The sequence below is a fragment of the Liolophura sinensis genome, chromosome 4 (assembly GCF_032854445.1).
Source record: "Liolophura sinensis isolate JHLJ2023 chromosome 4, CUHK_Ljap_v2, whole genome shotgun sequence".
Taxonomy (NCBI): domain Eukaryota; kingdom Metazoa; phylum Mollusca; class Polyplacophora; order Chitonida; family Chitonidae; genus Liolophura; species Liolophura sinensis.
In genome coordinates, this window is record NC_088298.1 from 6199447 (window position 1) to 6225564 (window position 26118).

General features: G+C 39.2%; 2 protein-coding genes across 2 annotated transcripts in view; one reads left to right on the forward strand and one right to left on the reverse strand.

The window, feature by feature from the left end:
• LOC135464773 (BUD13 homolog) overlaps positions 1–2761 on the reverse strand; it is a 9208-nt gene extending 6447 nt beyond the window's left edge. The window contains 4 exon segments of the mRNA XM_064742319.1: positions 296–1097; positions 1381–1424; positions 1426–1546; positions 2576–2761. Coding sequence (XP_064598389.1) covers positions 296–1097; positions 1381–1424; positions 1426–1546; positions 2576–2694 — 1086 coding nt within the window. The 5' untranslated portion in view covers positions 2695–2761.
• A 374-nt stretch (positions 2762–3135) lies between these two features.
• Positions 3136–23527, forward strand: LOC135464629 (activating signal cointegrator 1 complex subunit 2-like). Its single transcript, XM_064742086.1, has 17 exons — positions 3136–3332; positions 4035–4196; positions 5457–5515; positions 6300–6411; positions 7194–7391; positions 8487–8719; positions 10715–10789; positions 12237–12344; positions 13728–13805; positions 14954–15028; positions 15687–15933; positions 17919–18023; positions 19160–19280; positions 19667–19784; positions 20785–20991; positions 21412–21481; positions 22230–23527. Exons 1-17 carry the CDS (start codon positions 3252–3254, stop codon positions 22596–22598), a joined length of 2418 nt encoding a protein of 805 aa, XP_064598156.1. The 5' UTR covers positions 3136–3251; the 3' UTR covers positions 22599–23527.
• The last annotated feature ends 2591 nt before the right edge of the window (positions 23528–26118 follow it).

Here is a 26118-nt window from a genome sequence, read left to right on the forward strand (position 1 = left end):
ACAGTAATCTCCTTTCTGTTCTACAGTAACAGTTCATACCGTATTACAGCAGAGCACTTGGTGAAAAATTTCATGAAATTCCAGGTGATTTACGGTACCAAATTGGCGCCATGCTCAAAAATATTTTACTTAGACAACGGCAGTGAACTTCCCCGGATGAAGACTCCTGAGAATTTAGACAAAACCATCAAGTTGCGACAAACCTCATTCAACGGCTGGAATTGAACATGCAACGTCATCGGTCAAATGCACTATTAGCATCTTTGACAAATATTAAAGGTAATCTACAAAGTACCTTGTTAAATGCTGCATCATGGCGTTTTCTCAAGAGTTCAGTCTCTTTACGAACATCTTTTGCTGACGAAAGTCCAGCTTTGGCACCTGACAGTGTTTTTTGAGGTTTGACTAAGCTGTCTTTAGCTTTCTGTTTTCTTTGTGGTGATTGCTCCAAATCTGAACCTTTTCTTTTCCTCCTTGGAGGTGATTGGTCAGAGTCTGAGTCCTTTCTTTTCCTCCTTGGATGTGATTGGTCAGAGTCTGAATCCTTTCTTTTCCTCCTTGGAGGTGACTGGTCAGAGTCTGAGTCCTTTCTTTTCCTCCTTGGAGGTGACTGGTCAGAGTCTGAATCCTTCCTGTTCCTCCTTGGAGGTGATTGGTCAGAGTCTGAACCCTTCCTTTGCCTCCTTGGTGGTGACTGGTCAGAATCTGAATCCATACTTTTTCTTCTGGGAGGCGATTGGGCAGGTATTTCTGACTTTGATTTGGAAGCACTGTGAGCTGGTGATAATCTACGTCCATTTTTACTTTGACTTAACAGTTTATTAGTTTTATTTGAATGATGCTGCCTTGCAGGTGATTGGTCATAGTCTGAGTCGTGTTTGCTTTTTCTCACTGGTGATAGGTCAGAATCAGAATCATGTCTTCCTTTCCTCACTGGTGATTGGTCAGAATCAGAATCATGTCTTCCTTTCCTCATTGGTGATTGGTCAGAATCGGAATCATGTCTTCCTTTCCTTACTGGTGATTGGTCAGAATCAGAATCATGTCTACATTCATGATGTATATGATCATCATCATTTTCAGTATTTTCATGCTCACTGCTATTTCCTGCAACATAATGTCATTGTACATGAAATATTATATTTGTATCTCAAAATGCACTTTTTTTTGCGCAAATTTATGCTCAAAGAGAAGCTCTGAAATGAGTAAACAGAGGTTTATTATCCTCTTAATATAATGCAGTATGTTTTCAATATTGTCAGATAACTTTGTCTCTCAAAAAACTCATCATCAACATTACAAACTTCCTCACTGAAAATTTTTTTTTTAAATATTTCCATTAAATTACCTCCCCTGTCCTTGCTTCCTAGTGTTTGCCACCTGTCATCCTGGCGATACTTTTCCAGCCGCTGAACTTCCTCCGGGTCTCTCGTCCACAATCTCTGCTATGGTTGGCTCATTGTCTCCAACATCTTCCTCTAAAGTATTCTCAAGGTTGCCAGGTAACAGACTCTTTAAGTCAACATCATCATCCACTATTTTCACTCTGTTATAACACAAAATCATTTCAGGAAAGTGGGTGGTTCTGATGAAATATTAATTAATATTTATTATTAGGTATAATTTATCTATTTATTTGATTATTCTTTAAGGGAATAAACAGTACCTGGAACAAACCACTGCCCTTCGGCATTTTACTCAAGGTCACTGATTTATTTTATTTATTTATTTGATTGGTGTTTTACGCCATACTCAAGAATATTTCACTTATACGACGGCGGCCAGCATTATGGTGGGTGGAAACCCGGCACAGCCTGGGGGAAACCCATGACCATCCGCAGGTTGCTGAAAACCTTCCTCAAGGTCACTGAGGAAACTCAAGAATACTTTACACATACAATGGCAGTCAGTTATATGGGCAGGGAAAACCAAAGCTCCACTGGTAAACCACCAACTCTTGGCATCTTACTGACAACTTTCCTACAACTGATTCAATACTGCTGGGCACAATCCACAGATTTACTGTGGAAAAAATGTGTGTGTATGGTGATTAGAAGGGGCGGATGTTACGACGTGGATCCGATCAGCTTGAAGCAGTGTTGAGTAACTGGACAGCTTGTTTGGACCCCTATCTGTTCATTTGTTTGAACAAAATATTGTTTAAAAAAAAAACAAAAAAAAAACAAAAAAAACAACTGAAAATATTGAATAAATCGTATCAAAATTTTCCTCAACCAACAGTATGTGTACTCGTACTAGTCAAGTGTACGTCTGAAAGGCAAAGCATATCCGTCAACTGATGACATTTTGGAGGCAGATATGTACAGGTATTACGGGCAAAGTCACCGGACAACATCAGTATGTCGAGGAGAAATGAAGTGTGCAGCGTAAGTCAGTGCTTGCATGTAGGGTTATGTGTCTACATATACATAACCTCATACAGCTAATTGTTGGTAAACAATAATCAATACGTCTTGCACATTATAGAGGTTCCAGAATTCGTGACTCCATCATTTTGTTACCGCACAGTAAATTAGAACAAAAACATCTACAAATAAATTATTTAACTTGTTACCTAGAGTGTGTCTTCAAAATCTTTTTCAGCTTCTTCTTTTTCTTTTTCTTTTTGTCCTCAAGAGCAGGATCGCCAGATATATACCGCTTTAAGTAGTCTGCCTTGCTCAACGCCGCCATGACGATCTTGTTCGGGAACAGCTATTGCCTTGAATAAGAAATCCTCTCAATATGGACACATTTTGAACGTAACTTTAACAGATTATACCTTTTTCATAGAGTATATAAACTCCTATTCATTTCAATGTATCATGCGACCAAGTACATTTTGAACATACGGAGAACAGGTCATTGGTGAAATAAAAACAAGGACTGATCCTACTGAAATGGCTGCCAAAAAAAGTCTAATCTAAGTTACAAACGAACATGCCGAAGTGGCAAACGTAAGCATGCAACTCAGTAATGTCATGAACAAAAACTATTTATGAAATAGATAATTCAGTATTTCACATTCCAGTTAAGTATGTCATTAACAATAAATACAAATTTATGTGTGCACAGTTCAGTTCTATATTTGGTTAAATTCAGCTTTTGCTTTGACTGCCCCTTCTTCCGGTTTCATAATCGGCTGGAAAATCTTGCAGGAGCAGCTGACATATGACTGACATGTACCCGTGCTAGACTTGGAGAAATCAGAAACAAACAACAAAAACCCAATCCGTCTGTGACTTGTGACAATGGTTTTGCCTCTGAACGAGCAAGTCGTAGAAGTAGAGGGGAAAATCTCAGGAAATGTCCAGCCAACGATTCCAGCATTGGTAAATCATGGTATTTTCTAGCACAATCATGACAATTCTAGGTTATATTTTTAGTCTTGGCCTAAAGGGACGCGAAGGTTAGCAGTTTAGCAAACATTGGCATACACTCCTCGGTTCTCAGTGTGCTGTCCTCCACATACTGTTGTTGTCCGCTGTGTGACGTTGTTGTCCGTAATCCCTGTCCATTTTTGCGTCCGTTTTTATGGATCGAAACAGCTTCGGGTACGTTGCAGCACGACTGATCAGTCAAGTTTGACATGTCGCGGATGTTCCCTTTATTTTGGCTTGGCAATACTTGGAGATAGCAAGCTAAACCTTTGCTGTTCCACGTAGGCCTCCATATGGGGCAACGCTAGAAGTCGAAAAGTTCTGAGTATTATACAGAAAATTCAATCATGGCGCATAAATGACAGATACTTATAAGTCATGTACACGGAGAAGTTGTGGTCCAGAGTACACTTGCACTAGTGATACTAGTGAAGTATCATCATACATCAGACACAGAAGTGGAAAGTTGCGTAAGGCAATGCTTGTATATAGGGCTATGTTTCTACATAAGCATAGCCCCATAGACCTACACCTGCTTTAGCCTAGCTGTAGGTGAGATCGCACTGAAGTGGTTGCAACATTCAATTAAAGTTATGCTTTTATGTCTCTGAGTGCAAAAAAGATAAATTCAGATGGTGTTTATTCTCATTGAAGCACCCCAGTAGACGCGAGGATATAGAGTTTGTCCTGTACGTTCCGCCGCCTACAGATCTCTCGGATCGAGGAGGATATGAGGAGTGGATTGAGAGGATGAGATTTATTGAAGAGGATTTACATCGTCTGTTACAGCTGCCACATGACAAGTTCTGGTGCCAGGTGATCAAGTTACATCAGCATATATAGACCCCGAGATCACAAAGTGATCTTCGGCTTAAGTCAAAATTTAAAATCACTGTAAAATTATTATTTCTGATGTAACCAGGTCAAAATATTGCTTGACATGTAAATTCTGGGTAAGTTATTGTACAACAAATTTTAGCTAAAACACTGAAAAGGAACATACCAAATTTAATGATTAAGACTTTGACGTAAGTCTAAGATCACTGCGTGATCATGGGGTCTGAGGCACAAAAAACACTAAAATGATGTAACCAGGTCAAAATATTATGCCAAGACATAGACAAAGTCAGATGAAAGTCATAGATTAATTTATATTCTTCAGAATTGTTCCAAGTTAAAAAGGTTTTAAAACATCAAATTCTAAGATAGTGTGTAGAGACCCAGAGTTTATCAGTAATGTCACATCCACATTTTTTGCTTGAAATAGTTCGTTTCAAATTCTATGTGGCGAATGCATTCATACAATGGAGGTCTATATGCATATGCATTTAAATTGAGAATGGGTCCTCCATGGTCGAAGGGGTTAGCACACCAGCACAGGACAATGACCCAGTAGCCTCCCATCAGTGCGGCTGATGTGAGTTGAAATCCAGCTCATGCTGGCTTCCTTCCCGGCCATAAGGTGGGAAGGTCTTGCATTAACCTGCGGGTGGTCGTGGGTTTCCCCTGGGCTCTATCCGGTTTCCTCCCACCACAGTGCTGGCGGCCGTCATATAGTTTAAGTGAAACATTCTTGAGTACAGCGTAAAACATCAGTGCTAACCCAGTGCGACTGTTAATCCCTTAACCAATGAGGGCATATGTTCAAATCCAAAGTTCTCATGCTGATTGGCAATTGGCTGTGGCTTTGAGTCGGGAAGTTTATCGGGCACCTGGTGAACAGTGAATTTATTCTGAGCACACCTGTGTCCATACCTGTGAAGTTGACTACTCTCATATACACATCATGATAAATGATACATTTTTAAGTATGATCGTGTAGGATCAACCAAATAAATGTACTGATATTTAACAGGCTGTGTTTGATGAGAAGCTGCACAGATGTCTAGATGCATATTGGCTGTGGCTTTGAGTCAGGAAGTTTATCGGGCACCTGGTGAACAGTGAATTTATTCTGAGCACACCTGTGTCCATACCTGTGAAGTTGACTACTCTCATATACACATCATGATAAATGATACATTTTTAAGTATGATCGTGTAGGATCAACCAAATAAATGTACTGATATTTAACAGGCTGTGTTTGATGAGAAGCTGCACAGATGTCTGGATGCATATCTACGCCAAGCTCCGCGGTAAGATGTTTTTTTTTTAGTTGATCCTCCATCTGACTTGTGGGAATTAAGAAAAGAAGAATCATGTACCAGAATTCAATTGATCGACATCAGTGACTCACTTTTCTATGTTCGGATTGAGTCATATTTGACTGAATGTAGTTATGACTCTTGTCTTTATTTTTTGATCACAATTACTTCACACAGACTGTGTTACTAAAAAAAATTGGTATCTGCTTGAACTCTGACTCCAGACTCTGACTTAAAAAGCGATTTTTTTTTTCATTTCACCAGAGTTTAATACCATACAAAGATTTGGGAATGGGACAGCAAGCATCAAATTCGAAGGTCTGGGCAGATTCCATAAAGCCGGTTCTGGCTTAAGTCAGAATTTAAGAATTTTGTACGATGCTTAGTTGTTGTTACTGAAAGTTGAAATTTGGACAGTGTTGTTTTAAGACTGCATTGATGAGGGACACAAAATTTTAATTTCTAAAGCCCAAATACAAGGCTCAAGATCAAGGCAGAAATGTCTTTGTGGAATCGGTGGTGACCTACGAATTTGATGCTTGCTGTCACATTCCCAAACCTTTGTATGGTATTAAACTCTGGTGAAATGGAAAAAAAAATCGCCCGTTTTATTTCATTTTTGTCTGTTGGAAAGACACAGAGTAAAGTACAAATGTACTTTATTTTATGGATCATTGAAGTTTAACCATGTCTGAGTAAATGCTGGAAAGTTTTTCTCTACCTATGTGTTATCAGGGGTTATGACTCTCTGAGTCATTTACCTATATTTTATCAGGAGTTATGACCTACTGAGTCATCTACCAGGAGAAGCCTTATCCCTTCACCAGGAGATTCACCGACTCGTTTTCATGACTTATCTGAGAATGGCGACTCATAAGGAGTCTAAGGTGACACAACTCTAGATATTTTGTCTGTTTATGTAAATACCTGCTTGGAATATATGTACATTGATGTGAGAATTTCTGTAAAGGAAATCTTTGAAACAGCCTTTCAAACACACTTCAGGTCCAGGTTCAAATCTCGCATTGGTTAAAGAATTTTTGGTTTCTCCATTTTTTCCTCGTTTGTGGGGCTTGTGCTGTCTTTTGTGTCTTTTGCATGAAGTTCACTTAAAATCCCTTTCATCCTACGCCGATGGTCATGGGTTCCCCCGAGCTCTGCCCAGTTTTCTCCCACCATCATGTTGGCCACCATTGTATAAGTGAAATGCTCTTGGGTAAGGTGTAAAACACCAATGAAATGAGTAAATAAATTCAAACCAAATGGGATATGGGAATGAGGTCATTCATCTCATTTTGTCCCATTCTCAGTCACTTTGTTTGTGCTCTGAACATGTGTGTAGTGAGTTCCAGCCATCAGGAGGGGCGGGAAGGGTCGGTAATGGGCCGTCTCGCACTACCCTGTCTCACCTGCTGGTTCGGACAGTCACAGGGGCAGCAGTCACATTACTTCGTCACTGTATAACTGTTTGTGTAAATCGTTTTGTTTTTGATAACCTTGAGAAGAACAGTTATGTACAAATTGACTGAGTTACCTTGAATCAATAAAAATATTGTTATTATCATATTATTAAAACTTTCCAGCCATATAATATCACAATTTCTGGACGTGTATTTTAATTGTGATTCTCTATTTCCTGACTTCGTTTCATCTGTTTGTCTTTCATCAGGAAAGCCACATCGGACCAAAAGTTTTTGGTGACATTTTGTATGAGAACTTTATCTTCGACATACCTAAGCTGATGGACTTGTGTGTTCTGTACGGCCGAGAAAATGGCCCCCTGCTGTCCAAGATGATCACGAATGTCTTCACACAGCAGCCAAAATACAAGGACGATCTGAGAGCCACTCTGCCAACTGTTTGTCAGGTAGTCCAATTCAGTTTCATTTTTGCTTCGCGACTTCATAATGGTCCCTAAATTATGATCAATCACAGATGACCATCATTTATATATTTATTTATTTGATTGGTGTTTTACGCCATACTCAAGATGGCGGCCAGCATTATGGTTGGAGGGAAACCGGGCAGAGCCCAGGGGAAACCCACGACTATCTGGAGGTTGCTGGAAGACCATCCCCTTATCACCTGATGTGCAAGATGCCTGCTCTGCTGTGGTTTTTTATGTTTGTTTTGCAACAGTAAACTATTGTACTTCATCTCAGTTTGACAGTGAAAACATGATTACTAATGGTCACCCAAACCAGCCATAGACAGGGAATTGATACACTCTCACTGTTCATGGGGCTGTGGTGCTACACCATCTAGCACTCTCGTACACTCATTAGGTTTGAACAGTCTAAGGTTCATACTTTGGGGATATGGGCTCGTCCTCCCACAAAAAAGACACAATACACACACATGATAACTCCTCATATCATTATATAGTTAATCATGGTGTTTTAAACACCAGGCAAATTAAAAAAAATATATGTTGCTTTAAAGTATTGAATTGTTGTACACCTAAACCTGAAGAGTTCCCACAAAGGGACATTACTCTGCTAGGCTTTATTACTGTGTGAAAGAAAAAGAAATGCTCCTGTATTTTGCTACATCACTCTGGCTCAGCACTGAGAGCTTTGTTCAAGGAATCAGGACTGGTTGGCCTGGTGTCAGTATAATGTGACTGGGTGGGCGTCACATCTGGTGTCTTCAGCATGATACTTAAGTGGCGGCAGAAATTGGTGGCATGGACACAGTATGTGTACACACACCTAATAAATCCTTGTCGTCGCATAACTGAAACACTGTGAAGTGTGAGGTAAAACCTAAAGCATTGAAAGTTTGATGCGTTTTAATATGCATAATAAACCTCTCGCGGAAAATTTTGGAGTTCTTTCAGAATGACATACGTGTAGGGTCCTGAACACTCTTCACTGATTATTATCCGTAATCTGAAAATTCATGTATTGAAAATATATCCATAAAACCAGCTTCGTGATCAATTTTATACTACATTTGACAGGTGTTTGACAACATTCGGATGAAGTGCGGTGTCGGACCGGAAAGTGGGAGTGGCCTGTCGCCACAGAAACTAGACCAGACCCAGATTACCCAAGATCCTCTGGTTACCATGACAACAGAGGAGTTTGAAGATGTTATTTATTACCTGTCTGACACGAGCATCACATTGTCGGTGTTTTTGGAGGTGTATCCATATGCTTGTCCTATATTTCACCACTCAAGATTTCCTCAGAGGTAAGTAAAGTGGTGACTGGTGCTGTTAAAACTGTGAAAAGCCTGGAAATTGAAAGTAACTCTTCCAGGCCTTGAAAACTTTGGAAAATCAGGATTTTCAGCTTATGTCATACCCCAAGTGTCTGCATGGCAGTGCGGTAACAGAGAAAGCTATGGTAAGTAAATGTTAGGGGTGGTACCTTAAAAGTTCTGCATGTATTGAGCTCTTGTTTTGCAGACATGTAAAACACAGTAGCATATGGCGGATGTTCCATCAGTGATGGGCTGTGTGAATATTAAATGCCGTAAATTTCATAATCCATGACTTTGTGTATTTTGTATTAGAATCAATGTTAAGGTAACTTTTGGGCATGGTATCTCAATGAGTAGTGCATGTGTTGAGCTGCAGTTTGAAATACCTTTCCTACCCCGCTGTTAGTTGCGGGCTGTGTGCAAATATACATATTAAATAGCGTTGACCTTTCAAACAACGTCACTGGCCCGGATAGCACAGTTGGTTGAGCGTCTGCTTCGGGAGCGGTAGATCCAGGATCAATCCTGGGTCGAGTCACACCTAAGACTTTAAAAGAAGAAGGTGTAACTTCCTCGCTTGGCGTTCAGTATGAAGGGGATAGTGCAATGACTGGTTGTCCCGTATCAGTGTAATGGCTCGGGTGGGGCGGCTTACTGGCCTTCGGTAAGTCATCTCAGTGAAGCAGCACTAGATTAAAGAGTGGTGCAAATCCGTCCTGCAACAAGGAGGCACATTACATACACCCTAAGGATTCCTTCGTCGTCATATGACTGAAAAATTGTTGAGTACGACGTTAAACCCCATGCACTCACTCACTCAAACAATGTCTAGTGTGTCACGCCTCACACAAGTGGGTACACTTACCTCCCCAAATAATATCATTTCATGCTGATTATTTCTACAAATGAAAAAGTTAAGTTTGTTTATTTCTTGGATTATTTTCATGATTTATATAAAAGTTAACTATTGGAATTTACATCAGTGATAAAAGTGTTAGTTGGCACAGTTTATAGATATCGCTCTTGTTTTTACATTTTTAATATTTTACACTAAGGCTCCATGAGTCGAAAAAGACACATTTGTTTCATGACGTTCCAGTCTGAGCTCAGCGATATGATGTCATAATGCATGTACAGTAAACTTTTTACATTCTGCGTCACGCAACAATAAAACAACATCATACATATGCAGTTTTGACCTATCTAGGTCAACTGCTGTGGCCTAAGCTTGCCGTTGATTGGTCGAAAATACATGACCTTAGGGGAGGGAGTAAAACAGAATAGTAGCATGAAATATGCAGTTTTGGCCACATTGTCTTCATGTTTTTAGGGTTATTACCTTGTCAAATCCCTCAAATGCTGCACACATTCTCGGGATTTGACTTAGTACCAAACAAGGTTGAACAGTATCGGGTTATACAACAAACACTGCTATTGCAATGTTAAACCCTGAAGTATAAGGCACAAAGGCGCAAGGAGTATGTTCAGATGTTGATGCTTTATGTGCATGTCAATTACTGTAAATTACCAAATTCACAATTTCAGTACATTATGTATTGAGCTGGAGTTTTACATTCATGTGTCTCGTACAGGTGAGCTTTGAATGCCTTGCTATAAGTTGTGAATTCTTTATATCGGTTCTATGCTGAAACATCTGAGCTACATCATTCAATTAACTTTATATGTGGGAAGGTCTGCCAGCAACCTGCGGATGGGCGTGGGTTTCCCCTGGGCTCTGCTCGGTTTCCACCCACCATAATGCTGTCCGCCGTCGTATAAGTGAAATATTCTTGAATACAGTGTAAAACACCAATCAAATAAATAAAATATATTCAATTAACTTTAGATTTTATCTTTGCATATGGCAGTAGTTTTAAATTATTTTTCGGATATGGTCAGGAAAGCCATAAAACGTCATGACATTTGCTTTGAAATAACCCTGGCATCAGTTAGTTTTGATTTGTTCATTCTTTCTTGATACAGACTGGCAGTGTTTTATGATGTGCTAACCCCCGTCCTTGCTCAGGCTATCAAGTCACGCTCACACAAGAATCAAGGGTGAGTAGAATTAATTTAATATTGTTTTGCCTCTCACCATTGGGGTAGCTGTGAGTTCAAACCCAGCCCATGCTGGCTTGCTCTCCGGTCATATGTGGGGAGGTCTGTCAGCAACCTGTGGTTGGTCGTGGGTTTTCTCCCACCATAATTCTGGCCATAATAGTATAAGTGAAATATTCTTGAGTACAGTGTAAAACATCAATCAAATAAATATATAAATAATATTTTTGATGTTTATTTCTTTGTGAAAAATAGTACATAATACGCTGATAGTAGCATTAACCTTGACCCAGAATTATAATAATCCAGAAGATATTGGCTTTCACACTTTCTCTAAACGGGTGTTTTCTGAAGTGCTGGCACCGATATATATTTTCAAACTTGTCAGGGAGTACATGTAGGTTACATTTGACTTGCCAATTTCTTCGCAGGCGACTTCATTAACTCTGCTTTCTCAGCAGATCGTTAATGGAATGCTAGAAGCCTGCTGTAGGTGGGCTAGTGGTCAGCCAGCAGTGTGCCACAGATGCCAGTGTGTTAACTTGCACTTTGCTTTAAAGGAAAACTCCATAGCAAAAGAAACGACTTCAGTAGCGTAATGGTTAGGGCATCCGCCTTGAAGTCGGGGTTTCACTTCGGGAGCGGTAGATCCAGGGTCAATCCTGGGTTTGGTCACACCTAAGACATTGAAAGAGGAATTTGTAACTTCCTTGCTTGTCGTTCAGCATTAAGGGAATAGTGCAACGACTGGTTGACCCGTATCAGTATATTGGGTCGACCTGTATCAGTATGGCTCGGGCGGGGCACCTTACTTGCCTTCGGTAAGTCGTCTCAGTGAAGCAGCACTAGATAAAATAGCGGTGGAAATCCATCCTGCAACAAGGAGGCACATTACATGCACTCTAAGGATTCCTTCATCGTCATATGACTGAAAAATTGTTAAGTGCGACGTTAAACCCCAAGCACTCACTCACTCACTCGAAGTTGGGAGATTCCAAGATCAAACCAGGTCATACCAAAGATTTAAAATGGTACTTACTGCTGTCTCACTGAGAGATTAGAGAAACAGAAGTGGTTGGCCTGGTGTCATTATAATGTGACTGGGTGGGGTGTCATGTCTGGTGTGTTCAGCATGATACTTCAGTGGCAGCAGCTCTTTGCGGCATGGACTCGCCCTGCCACAAGAGGACACAATATACATGTATGTTCAAACACTGTTAAATTGTTAAGTATGACGTCGAGCCCCAAGCATACATACCGACCATAGCAAAATTCTGCTAAAATTTGTAGAAAACTCCTGCAGAAATGCGTCCAATGAGGCCATATGTGTATTTTTATGTGTCAAGAAAAAAAAAGTCTGTCAGTGTAAGCCATTATGGATAAAATATGAATGTTGTCAGTGAATATGAAAATTGCTTGATTTTAACTGTCTTCTGTCTGTTATCAGTTCAAAACTTATGTTGAAGAGGAGACTTCAGCAGGGTCGTAAACACCTGATTAAAGCTTTCCATCAGATCATCCAGGTGTGCTGTATACTGCCCATACTCAATCACAGGTGAGTCGATTAAAGCTTCCATCAGATGATCCAGGTGTGCTGTATACTGCCCATACTCAATCACAGGTGAGTTGATTAAAGCTTCCATCAGATCATCCAGGTGTGCTGTATTCTGCCCATACTCAATCACAGGTGAGTTGATTAAAGCTTTCCATCAGATCATCCAGGTGTGATGTATTCTGCTCATACTCAATCACAGGTGAGTTGATTAAACCTTTCCATCAGATCATCCAGGTGTGCTGTATTTTGCCCATACTCAATCACAGGTGAGTTGATTAAAGCTTTCCACCAGATCATCCAGGTATGCTTTATTCTGTCCATAATCACAGGTGAGTTGATCAAAGCCTTCATTGAGATCATCCAGGTGTGTTGTATTCTGCCCATACTCAATCACAGGTGAGTTGATCAAAGAGTTGTATCAGATCATCCAGGTGTCCTATGTTCTGCACATACACAATCACAGGTGAGTTGATCAAAGCCTTCATTGAGATCATCCAGGTGTGCTGTATTCTGCCCATACTCAATCACAGGTGAGTTGATCAAAGCCTTCATTGAGATCATCCAGGTGTGCTGTATTCTGCCCATACTCAATCACAGGTGAGTTGATCAAAGCTTTCCATCAGATCATCCAGGTGTGCTGTATTCTGCCCATACTCAATCACAGGTGAGTTGATTAAAGCTTCCCATCAGATCATCCAGATGTGCTGTATTCTGCCCATACTCAATCACAGGTGAGTTGATCAAAGCCTTCATTGAGATCATCCAGGTGTACTGTATTCTGCCCATACTCAGTCACAGGCAAGTTGATCAAAGCCTTCCGTCAGATCATCCAGGTATGCTATATTCTGATTAAAGCCTTCCATCAGATGATCCAGGTGTGCTGTATGCTGTCCATACTCAATTACAGGTGAGTTGATCAAAACCTTCCATCAGCCCATACCGGTGAGCTGTATTCTGTCCATACTATCCTTCAGGTGTGCTGTATGCTGTCCATACTCAATTACAGGTGAGTTGATCAAAGCCTTCCCTCAGCCCATACCGGTGGGCTCTATTCTGTCCATACTATCCTTCAGGTGTGCTGTATGCTGTCCACACTCAATCACAGGTGGGTTGATCAAAGCCTTCCATCAGCCCATCCAGGTGTGCTGTATTCTGTCCTTACTCAATCACAGGTAAGTTGATGAGTAAACCCAGACATTTGGGCATTTTCATTGTCTTGTCTTATTGAAGGGCAAAGAACCTTTCTTGCAGCGATAATTTTTGACCAGTTGTTGGCTCAAGCACCATCTGTTTTCTGGAGTTGTAACACGAGTTTAGTACTATAAAGCTATTTCATATTGATAGAACCACCAGGCTGACATCGTCATGTTTTTGTTTTTTCAGTTCTCAGAAACTGTGTGATACTCAACAGAGCGTAGAAGCATTTTTGGACATTTTCTCTGACATTCAGGGGGAGAGAAGGTATGCCATTGATTTCAACATGGCATTGCATCAATAAGTATAACTGTATTGTACTTGGCTACTCCAGCCAATGTTCAGCAGGGGAATCTTTGTTACATGTATATCCAGATAGTGTAATCCCTATATTTACCTAACTCCTCAGCGTTTTGGTGAAAGACCAACTTTCAGTGCAATTTAAGCCCAATGTTAATTTGATTATGGAAAATTGCCAATTTCAGGGCTTCTCAAAAAGCCTACCCAGAATAATGCCTTCAGGATATGCTTGAATAAACGCCTTACAAACATGCGAAATGGTTGAAAAATTTAAAGTACTATAATATTATTGCTTAAAGGAGAAAATTTTTTTTTTAAAAATGACACTATAGGCTGAAAAGAGCACATTTTTTTCTATCTGGTGGTGCCTGCTGCATAATTTGGGGATTTTTCCCCGCCATACATGTAAAGCCTGAAAATGGGAAAGCTGGCATAAATCGCTGAGTCCATCGCACCCTCCATCTTTAACACCTTGTAATTTATGCTAGGGGTGTGTTGCCTCTCAGCCAGTGAGAGTCATTAAAACTGCTGGCTTGTTGGTGTAAACTCGGAACTTATGTCCAACATTCCGGTTTCCCGATCGTCAAGCAGAAAACGAACTGTACTGTTTGCTACCTTCTGGGTAGAAGAGTTCTACCGGAAATGTACGAACTGCACTTCGGTGGTTTCCAACGGCAATTCTCCTCCTAACACAGAAGACTTCAGGACTAGTTCTTAGGCAAAATGGAGTCGCCTACAGCAGATGTTTGCGCTGACTTCATTTACAGTTTTATTTGTAATTTTTTAACTTTAGGTACATATTAGAATTTTTTTATGGCATGCACCTACGAGGAAATGCATACTCTTTTCAATGGTACGTGATTGATACTTAAATTTTCTTCTCCTTTAAAATTCACTTTCTTTATGACATCTACAAGCCTGACCATGTGGATCAGTTCAGCACGTTTGCCATCAAAAAAAAAGACAGAGATGAAAGAGTCTCATTCTAGAACTCCTGCTTCTTCTTCAGGGCACAATATTTCCAGAGTGGCATTAAACCATAGTCATCCAATCATTCATTTGTCAGAAGATACATTTCTAATCATAACATAGTTTTTGCTCTATATTTCGCACAGGTTTCTGGCTGACTATGAGAGTCAGCACATGATCCAGGATGCCTTTGATATTCTTCTGCAGGCAGATTGTGTTGTGTATCCTTTTTTGGTTCAATTTTTAAAGAGACTGTTTCTTTTTTTCATGTGATTGTATGTTAAAAGTGATGACAGCACAGCATTTTGAGTAATTCTAGACCAGTAAGGTCTGATAAGTTGGAATCCACATCACTGCACACTTTTTATCTAATTCTACTTAAGCCATGATGCTAGGGGGCGTGTCATTTGCTGCTGTCTAAGTATTTACATTGACAGTTAGCATACAACGCTGACTGAGGTAATTGTAAATTGACAGGAGGCTAGATTTCACTGGTTTAACATGTGTGACCATTTGCCAACTATTACGCTCTCGTCACTGCTCTGGTTTTACTGTCTATGCTGTACGTCTGTCTCACATATTTAATTATACTGTAATAGATATATTTGGCAAAATTTAAGTTTATTTGATTCATGGAAATCAAATCAAATTTTTGGATTATTATTTCATAATAGCTCAGATAATAAGGTTTCACTTTCGCCGGTTCATCCAGGTAGAGGACAGATATCAGCATTGTCTGTGAAAAAGAAAATCGGTATCAAAGAAAATCGGTAGTACGGCTTGTAAACTTTTATAAATTGTGTTACATTACGGGAATAAATTTGGCTGTATTATGTAAGTCAGTCAGTTACAACTGCCAAATCCCTTGACACTGATTAGAGACGAGACCAGACTCCTGTTCATTCAAGATGGTATAAACAGTGCTTTTGCAACTTTCGGGAAACGCAAGAAACCCAAGGGAGCCAAAAAGGCAGGGGGAAGAGGAAGTCCTGATGGAAGTGCTGGTTCTGACGAAGGCGGGGCTACAGGAGGTGGAGCTTCTGGAGGTGGAGGAGGAGCAGCAGCAGTAGGAGGCGGAGCTTCTGTTACTGACACCCACATGGAAGCTTACCATCACTCAGCTTTTGTGAGTTAATAAACCTATAAACATGCCAAAGATGTCATGAAAGCAGATATAAGTAGGGCTCAGATTCAACTGTATTGTTGATGGTAACTTGAGACGGCTACAGTTTCACATTGCACTGTACCCTGTCTTACCAAGTATTTCTCTGGTTTCTCTGTCTTACCAAGTATTTATCTGGTTTCTCTGTCTTACCAAGTATTTCTCTGGTTTCTCTGCCTTACCAAGTATTTCTCTGGTTTCTCTGTCTTACCAGGTATTTCTCTGGTTTCTCTGTCTTACCAAGTATTTCTCTGGTTTCTCTGTCTTACCAAGTATTTCACTGGTTTCTCTGTCTTACCAAGTATTTCTCTGGTTTCTCTGTCTTACCAAGTATTTCTCTGGTTTCTCTGTCTTACCAAGTATTTCTCTGGTTTCTCTGCCTTACCAAGTATTTCTCTGGTTTCCCTGTCTTACCAAGTATTTCTCTGGTTTCTCTGTCTTACCAAGTATTTCTTTGGTTTCTCTGTCTTACCAAGTAGTCTCTGAGTTGTTCAAATGTGTCTCCCACTCCTACCCAGATTTGTTCCAGTCGTACTTTGTTTTCAGTGATGTCATAGGCTGAATTTTCATCTGTACCATAAAAGGGCTACATTTCTGACAGTCTGCATTGTTATCTCAATGTTTCTCCCAGTCAAACATTTAGTTTCTCCCTGTATTACCCAGATTTCTCATAATCTGATAATCCTGATTTCTTCCTGCCTCACCCAGATTTCTTCCTGCCTCACCCAGATTTCTTCCAGCCTCACCCAGATTTCTTCCAGCCTCACCCAGATTTCTTCCTGCCTCACCCTGATTTCTTCCAGCCTCACCCTGATTTCTTCCTGCCTCACCCTGATTTCTTCCAGCCTCACCCTGATTTCTTCAGGTTTTTCTGTGTGTTATTGAAAGCTTTTTCCCAATTCTACCCTAGATACTCCCAGTCTTACCAAGGTTTCTTAAAATCTTGCCTAGATCTCCCCTAGTCTTTACCTCGTTTCTCCAGCAGGTCTTACTAAGGTTTCTTAAAATCATGCCCAGATCTTCCCTAGTCTTTACCTGGTTTCTCCAGCAGGTCTTACTAAGGTTTCTTAAATGTGAATGTATATTGCAGAGGTTTTCCATGAAGCGTTCATGTAAAAACTACATACATGTACAGATACCAGTAAGAACATGTTTGTCTATTTCACCTAAACTTGAGCATTTTTCAAGTGGCACCTTTTTGCTTCGTTCTGATAGGTTCATCCAACTTATAAGGCCACTTATGAGGGGGGTTTTTTGTGAAGTTTGAATAATTTCTTATCAGAAAAACTGAATTTCTTGCTTCTAGAGTACACAGCATTTCAAGACCATTGTATGCTTGTGAAAGTCCACTTTTACATGCTAAACTTCAGCTGAAATACAGGTACCAAAGTCCCATTAGTTCATGTCCAGGGCATATCAAGTAATCTGTCTTTTCAGACTGAAGAGTCATTGAAAAAAGCTTCTAGATCCAGATTCTGACTCTAATCAACATAAAAATTTAATGGATTGGCCCCTATACCACTGTCAACCAATGCACAAGATTTCACCAAATTCTTACAAGGCTTTTTCCATAAAGTTACCAACAAACACTAACATAAGACATAACTTCCCCTGGAGGAGGTTATGATTTGGCCACTCATATGATCTCAGGCTTTGCATTTGTCCATACAGAGGAAACACTTGTTAGCAATTTACCAAAGGTCAGTGGTTTACATGGGGGATCCTGGTTTTCTCCACCCACGAAACATGAGAATGGCTTTTAACAACAGTCAAAGTACCGACAGGGGATAAGTCTGTCAGTAACTTGCCTTAGGTCAGTGGTTTACACCAGACACTCTGGTTTCCTTTATCCATAAAACTGACTGCCAAGGTACATGCATAAGTGAAAAATTCTTTGGTATAGCATTTAAGAACAATCAGATAAATAAAAAATTAAATTGTGCCCACAGGAAGGAGATGGTGCGTGTGCTCGTACGGTGACGGGTGTGGAACTGGACTCTCTGATCTCTGCCATAAAAGACCTTCTGCCCGACTTAGGGGAGGGATTTATTGAGGTAGGAGACATCTTTTCATACTGTGTGATTTAAAAAAACTTATTAAAGAGGTTTTCGAGTTTTAAATGAAGTTTTACATTTATTTGAACTGATTAAGTTTCGGTCAGTTTTATCAGTTTAAAACTAAATTTGAAGTGAGAGCTTACCTCTATTCATTCAGTCAGTTAGTGGGAGCGTATCTCTGTTCATTCATTCAGTTAGTTGGACCTTATCTATTTATTCAAGTCAGTTAGTGGAGCTAATCTCTGTTCATTCAGTCAGTTAGTAGGAGCTTATGTCTGTTCATTCAGTCAGTTAGTAGGAGCTTATGTCTGTCTCATTCAGTCAGTTAGTGGGAACGTATCTGTGTTCATTCAGTCAGTTAGTGGGAGCTTATCTCTATTCATTCAATCAGTTAGTGGGAAGTTATCTCTGTTCATTCAGTCAGTTAGTGGGAGCTTATCTCTATTCATTCAGTCAGTTAGTGGGAACGTATCTCTATTCATTCATCAGTAAGTGGAGTGTATCTCTATTCATTCAGTCAGATAGTGGGAGCTTATCTCTATTCATTCAATTAGTGGGAGCTTATCTCTATTCATTCAGTCAGTTAGTAGGAGCTTATGTCTGTTCATTCAGTGAGTTAGTGGGAAGTTATCTCTATTCATTCAGTCAGTTAGTGGGAAGTTATCTCTATTCATGCAGTCAGTTAGTAGGAGCTTATGTCTGTTCATTCAGTCAGTTAGTGGGAAGTTATCTCTATTCATTCAGTCAGTTAGTAGGAGCTTATGTCTGTTCATTCATTCAATTAGTGGGAGCTTATCTCTATTCATTCAGTCAGTTAGTAGGAGCTTATGTCTGTTCATTCAGTCAGTTAGTGGGAAGTTTATCTCCATTCATTCAGTCAGTTAGTGGGAAGTTATCTCTATTCATGCAGTCAGTTAGTAGGAGCTTATGTCTGTTCATTCAGTCAGTAAGTGGGAAGTTATCTCTATTCATTCAGTCAGTTAGTAGGAGCTTATGTCTGTTCATTCATTCAGTTAGTGGGAGCTTATCTCTATTCGTTCAGTCAATTAGTGTCATTTGTGTTTGAGCGTTTTAAGGGTTTGATTTATAATTTGATCAATCAATCATTTTTTGATTGGTCAATCTGTTTTCAGCGTTGCCTGGAGGAATACGACTATGATCAGGAACGTGTTATCAACTCTGTGCTAGAGGACAAACTTCCTGTCCCGCTCCGTGACCTTGACAGAACCCTGCCCAGGCACGTAAATATAGGCCGCACGTTTCACACCTCACATGGACAGGGAATACGATGTGAGAATTAGATGTCTCACTGCTTGTGAAGCTTTGCTCACTATGGGCAGTCGACAGTCAACGCCTGTGTGCCTGTTTGCCGTCAAATGTTCATGAAAAATGACATGTCCTCCACCAAAATGTTGTGAATACCTGTAACTGTCACACCAAAAACTTGCCAAAAGACAGTGGTTTAACCTCGACCACTTGGGTTTTTTCCCCTCCCATAAATGTGAACCTCATCTTTGAGATGAAAAATTCTTGAGTGTGACTATCTGTGAAATATCACATCTGTGAAATATTTAAATCAAAAGGCAGTTCCATAAGTTGATTGATCGGTATGTTGTTACCATGGTTACTGTATTTCAGAGCAGAAAAGGAAAAGCCCGTCAGCTATCTCTCTGAGCGTCGCTCCGTGTTTGATTTCGATGAGTTTGACGTGTTTAATCGAGACACGGTGGACACGAGCAAAATAAGTCAAGGAAAGAAGTAAGGCCACCATTGTTAAAGAATGTATTTGCTGGAGGTAGTAACTTGATCTGTCTGACAAAACAAAGGGACCTATGCCCTAAGCTTTTATTGGGCAGCTTTGTTTTGTTTTGTTTTGTTTTCTCTCTGTTTATTTCTTATATGTCCCTATCTTTATCATGAGCTAAAATTAATTTTTGAATGATTGTCAAAGTTAACTGACTCAGCACATGCTTCAGAATAAAATAAGGATAAAAAAAGTACACTGAACGAAAATAGAATTGTACAAACCAAAAATGTTAAATGTTAAAGTAACATTTTATGAGACATGCCCCCTAAATTATTTATTTGTATACTGATTGATTTGTTTTTTTTTTAAATATTGATTTGTTTTCCTCGAATCAAGTGGCCAAATTGAAGTGGAAATTGAAGCCACAATTGATAATGAATACTTTATCTTAATTATTGAGTTACCATGTTATTTAATACTGAGAGAAAACAATATAAAATTGTTTCGTGTATTTATATTTTTGTTCAGTATAGTTTTTTTTAGCAGAGATTAATAATTTTGTACTCAGCAGAACCGTAATATATTGATGGTTTATACAATGAATACTGTGCAAAATGTAAAAATAATATAAGTACTATATGAAATGTAATAATGATATGACTACTACATAAAATGTAATAATGATACAGTGAATACTATGTAAAATGTAATAATAATACAGTGAATACTATGTAAATTCTAATATTAATAAAATGAATACCATATAAAATGTAATAATAATACGTGTATGGAATATGCGAATATGAATTTTTGCCCAAAGCTCTTTAGTATAATCTTTTTAAAATATTTCTAGCTGAATTTCACCGAAGGTTTCCTTGATAAACTGTGGATGAGACAGCCCTAATATTGATAAATAAGATCGATGTGTGTGGTGGAATGCGCTTTTTTTTTGTTGTCAATTTGTCAGTCAGTATATAAGTTCGTCTACATCTATTTTTTTATTCCTTCAAGAGAGAAAAATCCACTGGGTATGAACGCATTGGATGACAAGTCAGAACTGGCTGACCTTCGACCTTTGTATGATCGATACGGCAGTGGGGTCATGGGCGAGAGTGTGTACGAACCAGATATTTACGATGACGAATATGATGATACGTACGACACTGGCATTATCGGAGCTGACGATGCCGATTCCGCTGATGAGCTGACGTCTCGCAGGTAAGCTTGCTGTCTCGCAGGTAAGCTTGCTGTCTTGCAGGTAAGCTTGCTGTCTCGCAGGTAAGCTTGCTGTCGGTATCCTCACTCATCAGATATTTCGTGTGATATTTGTTGCTTATTAAATTTTCGTACAACAGGGCAATGTGTACTTTAACCTCCTTAAGGAAAATGAAAATTATTTCTGTACACAATTGAAAATTAACAGTTTTATTTAGTATTGGGTAAAACACTAATAAGGTTTTAAAGGACCGTTCTGTGATTCTTGTATTAAAGGTCAACACTGATTGAATCTTGGCTTTCTTTTGAATTTTTCCTGAATCTTTTTGAATAAGTTGTCTTCAAAAATTTGCATTTGTCACTGTTTTAAAAAAAAAAATTGTTGTTTTACTCATACTTTTTATGTTTTTAATATCATCACAGGGCTTTTATTACACCAAGAGTTTTGGAGAAACCAAAACGTCCAAACCAAGAACTGCCCGATGGGTCAGAGGTGAGACCATTTTCTTTTTTGTATCATCGTAAAATTTTATTCGTTCCTCGGCTTCGTAAGAGGCACTAATATACCCAATCATGAACCATGGCAGATGTTTTTGGTCAGTAATGACGAGACCAATTTCATGTAATAACCTTTAATACAAACCACTGATTTAGTATTAAGGTAGGAAATAAAGTATGAAATTAGTGCAAATTCATATAAAGAGGCACAGTCCAAGTCAAGGTAGAAATGAAGCTTTTGTGAATTTGTGGCCAAAGGATCAGGGGGAAGCCACTGAATTGAATTGGTTACAGGCTTGAAAGTTCCTGCCACAAATGTGAGAGGAAAATATGAGAGAAATGAGAAAAACAACAACACAACCCTAGTGATACCCCAGGGTGGAATCTATCCAACGACAGGCAAAAATGTGTATTATCTAGTCTAGGGGCAGTCCATTTAGGACCTTGTTACATGGAACTTTGTGTTTAAGATATATGGCTTATTGAAATGTTTATACTCCCCTGCAAATTGCCTGTTCAAAGCTAAGGTTGAGCCATTCAGGCACCACCTGACCAAAACTGACAAGAAAATGCTAGAAATGTTTGTTCTGTACTCAGTTTACATCTACAAAGGTAAACAGCACAGTGCAATTTTGAAACCAAAAATCACTCACCTATCCTTTAAACTAAGAAAAACAACGTCTTGTACTGATTGTTGCAATCAGTTTTGGTATATTTATAATTTTTATCTCCCTTTATACCAGGAATCTTCAGAGGAGGAGGTAAGAAGAGATCAGTTTGTGGCAGACCCTGCTGTTCTGCGAGCAAAAGCTGAAGAAAGAGCGCAGTCAAAGGCACAAAGAGACGGGAGAAAACGTGGGCAAGGTCAAGGTCAGAAGTCTCAGACTCAACCCAATCAAGCACAGGCAAATGATCAGCAGAAGAAACAAGGTCAAGGTCAGAAGGGAGGGGATGGAGGTCAAGGTCAAAAGAAGTATGATGTCAAGGGCAAACCTAAAGGTCAAGGTCAGGATGCCAATGTGACGCGAAATAGAAATTACAAAGACAAGCACAAGTCAACAGTGGCAAATCATAATCGTAAAGCCATGGCTGACAAGAAGAGGAAAGTTTGAGGTGACTGCTCTGCTTCCAGGTCAGATGACAGACTGTGGCGGGCATATTTTTGTTCCCAGACATGCCTTATAATCTAGACCCAGGTCGTAAAGCTGTTGTGGACTTCAATTCAGTAAATATTCAGTAATTTGTGTCTCTTTTCGTGTCAGACAGCGGTGATTATTAATGGAAATAAGTTACACATTCTTGATTATTGATATAACTAATTCTTTTTTCAGTGTTTCGGAAAATCATTAATGTTTTGCAATATTAAACTCATTTTTATGATGACGTTCTAGTTTACGTTTGGATGTTTAGGAATATGTTTCATGTTAATTTAATCATGAGATTCCATGTGTAATTTGACCATGACTATTATTTTTCTCCCAATAGAATATAAAAGTAAAAAAAATTCTATCAAGTGGGATTTCTTGGCTTTTTAAATGTTTGACTTGTTGTCATTTGTACATATACATGTGCACGAAAGCCTCATTAGTAATTGTAAGTATTCTCACAACAAATTCACATTTGAATGAGTAGGCTAACTTAAATTTTTCTTGCAAGACAGAACAGAAATTGTTTAAGGAGCTGCTGTTAGTGGGAGATGTCTGGCTTTTCAATCTGTGCTTGAAATTGATATGGAAAGAAAATTGAGACGTTGGTGGTGGTAATTTATCTGACAAATTCTCGGATTGGTAACATTCATTGCCAGTGGAAAATATCCCAATTGAGTACTTCACCAGTAATTTAACTGTAAATGGGAAAATGTGAATATTCTATCATCTTTTAACCAGCATTTACACAGAAAAGAGTCTGGAACTAGGTTCAATTAGATCTATAAAGACCTATGATATTTTGTCAACTACGTGTTGCACTTTTTGTTGAGAAATATTAAATTGTTAAGCTGTCTCGTACTGACCTCTGCGCCAGTTGTTTCGCTGATCGAAGTGACGGAAAATAAAATGTTCTTGAATTCTTGACTGGTTTCACCTTGTATGCTTAGTAAATTTCTATTGTGGAATCATTCAGGGACCGTGAATTTGTTCGTTTCCGCGCTCTTACTGTTTGTTGGGCCTGGATGACACTAAGCAGTCGACGCTCATTTAGCCGCTGGCATAATCTAACGGTTGTTCTAGGCCACATGTTTTCCACCAATATTTTGACATACCTATATGTACGTCACAGGTGAAAAAGTTCGTCAGTAACTTGTCAAAGACTGGAGGTTTATCTGGAATCTACAGTTTCTTCTATCCAATCAAATAAATCAATAAAGAAATATTGGTAGACAGGGGAGAGAACTTTGGGTATCATCGGCGGGAGATTGTACGCCATCCGAAACCTTACCGTCGTCAGGTATATTTACTAGTTCCGAGTAAATCACAAAGCAAATAAATTTATAACGCCATAAAAAGGAGTGGCTAGAAAGACCAAGTGGTAAGGGGGGAAAATCCGGGTTTAATTCCGACTGAGTAAATCTTTAGTTCTGCCGCACTTGGCACACGATATGTTAACGTGGGCAGGTCCTCCAGCAACCTGTGCTGGTCGTGTGTTCCCCTCAGACTTTCAATAAATAAAAATACCCGCTATTTCAGAAATGAACGATTCCTTGACATGACCTGTTGCAGGGTACACTGTTGACCTGCAGTCCACACTGCTTGGGTGACCTAATCTTCTGAGCGTCCGTCTCGAAATCGGGAGACCAGGGATCAAACCCGGGTTGGGTCATACCAAAGACTTAAAATTGTACTCGTTGCTGTCTCCCTAGGCGCTCAGCACTGTAAGATAGAGCAAGGAAACAGAACTGGTTGGCCCAGTGTTGGTATAATGTGATTGGCTGGGGTGTTATGTCTGCTGTCTTCGGCATAATATTTAATAAGTGGGGACAGCACTTTGGCGTTTGTAAGTATACTGAGATTACCCTTGATTTATGGTTATTGTACTAACATTTATTTCGCAAATTTACATACAATGGTGACTTTCAGTCATGGAAATATTTCTCTGACATGTTATTCCTTTTGATCCACTACCAATATTTGTTTGCAGTTCCTTCCAGCATGGATAAATGTTGTCATGCTCTTTTTTCAATGAAGTCGGCAAAGTTATATTTATGACTCATCTGGTGATTTCACCTTTAATGAAAAAAGTCAGTCAATAAAGAAATGTATAAAAAAAACTAGTAAAGCTAGTTTTGGATAAAGGTTTAGCACTGTTTCACCTTTGTATTCCAGCACTGAGTGTCGCATAATAGTCTGGCACTGCCCGTCTGTCCCTCTGTCTCTCCGGAAACCCGCCGACCGTCTCTCCGTCCATCTGATCGTTGTATGTAAAACACATAGTTTCTAAAGAATGCACCCTTTTAATATACATGTAGATCTATATTTGTTTTTCACGTAAACACTGTATTTGAAACTTGATGTTTTTCAGTTTCAACTTTGAAATAAGGCGATCCTGTAGGTGTAAACCTTATTTCGATCATCACCACTACACCTGATTTCATTGTGTGCCATGGCATGCGTACCTTGAGACTCAGAAGCTTATGTTTGTTTCCTTTCACTTTCACATTCCTTGTTCCTTGTTCTGATGCTGGTTTACGACCTGTCTGTCAGCGCAAACCAGAATGTCATGTTCAGATTTAACTTTAGCCTCCAAGAATATTCGCTACAGAGCCACTTTTCCTCCCGCCTTAATGGTAGCCACTTCCCTACAAGTGAAATATTCTTGACCCTCTGTGTAAAATAAGCCAAATAAATAAATTAAATACAACACAAACAGAAAAACCCATGACAATATTAACGCTGAGAAGTAGTCACGTGAACGGTGAAATCCGGCCTCTTGTCAGTTTATCTCCGAGTTTTGTTCTAACTCTTCTTGTAACTGCTTAAAAAGTAGCAAGTTGTCGCTTAAGCAGAATTACGCAAAAAAAAAAAAACAAAAAGACAAAACAAAAAAACAAAAAAAAAAACGCAGTGATATCAGTTGTAACTTATTAGATGTGACTGATATAGAAAGTGGACAAACTTCGCTTTCTGTTCCCTCACTGACCTGCTTTGTTAGTTTACACCGGCCATCTGTCACAGCGAAGACCTTGTCTTCGGTCTAAATGTCATCAAACTCAGAAGGCATATTTATCATTATCCCCTTACATTTGATGACATCGAGTGGAAGGTAAAGCTTTTGCTTTGAAGCACAGATAAATAACGACTCTAATCTGTCAGATGTGCCCTTTTAACAGTCTAGGTCAAGGTGCAGTCAAAGATTTGTCATTTTTTTTCAAAGTTCTTGAAAGCATTTTTGCTCCAAGCTTTCTCTCTGTTTTATTTTCCTTTCCATTTTTCTAATGGTCTAGTGAATTAAACCGCTCAGAAGCTTTCTGAAACATACCCAACCCCCATGTATATATATATATATATATACATATATATATATATATATATATATATATATATATATATATATATATATATATATATATATATATATATACAAAGGAGTAGAAAAACAAGTTGGATTACTCCGAAATTTCAGTAGAACTCCACTGCG

What these genes read in the sequence shown, in the direction of transcription:
- LOC135464629 (XM_064742086.1), top strand. Translation starts at nt 3,252, where the DNA reads ATGGTTTTGCCTCTGAACGAGCAAGTCGTAGAAGTAGAGGGGAAAATC. An exon ending in CACTCAAGATTTCCTCAGAG is followed by an intron (nt 8,720 to 10,714) that starts GTAAGTAAAGTG and finishes TTCTTGATACAG; the next exon opens with ACTGGCAGTGTTTTATGATG. An exon ending in TAGGGGAGGGATTTATTGAG is followed by an intron (nt 18,024 to 19,159) that starts GTAGGAGACATC and finishes ATCTGTTTTCAG; the next exon opens with CGTTGCCTGGAGGAATACGA.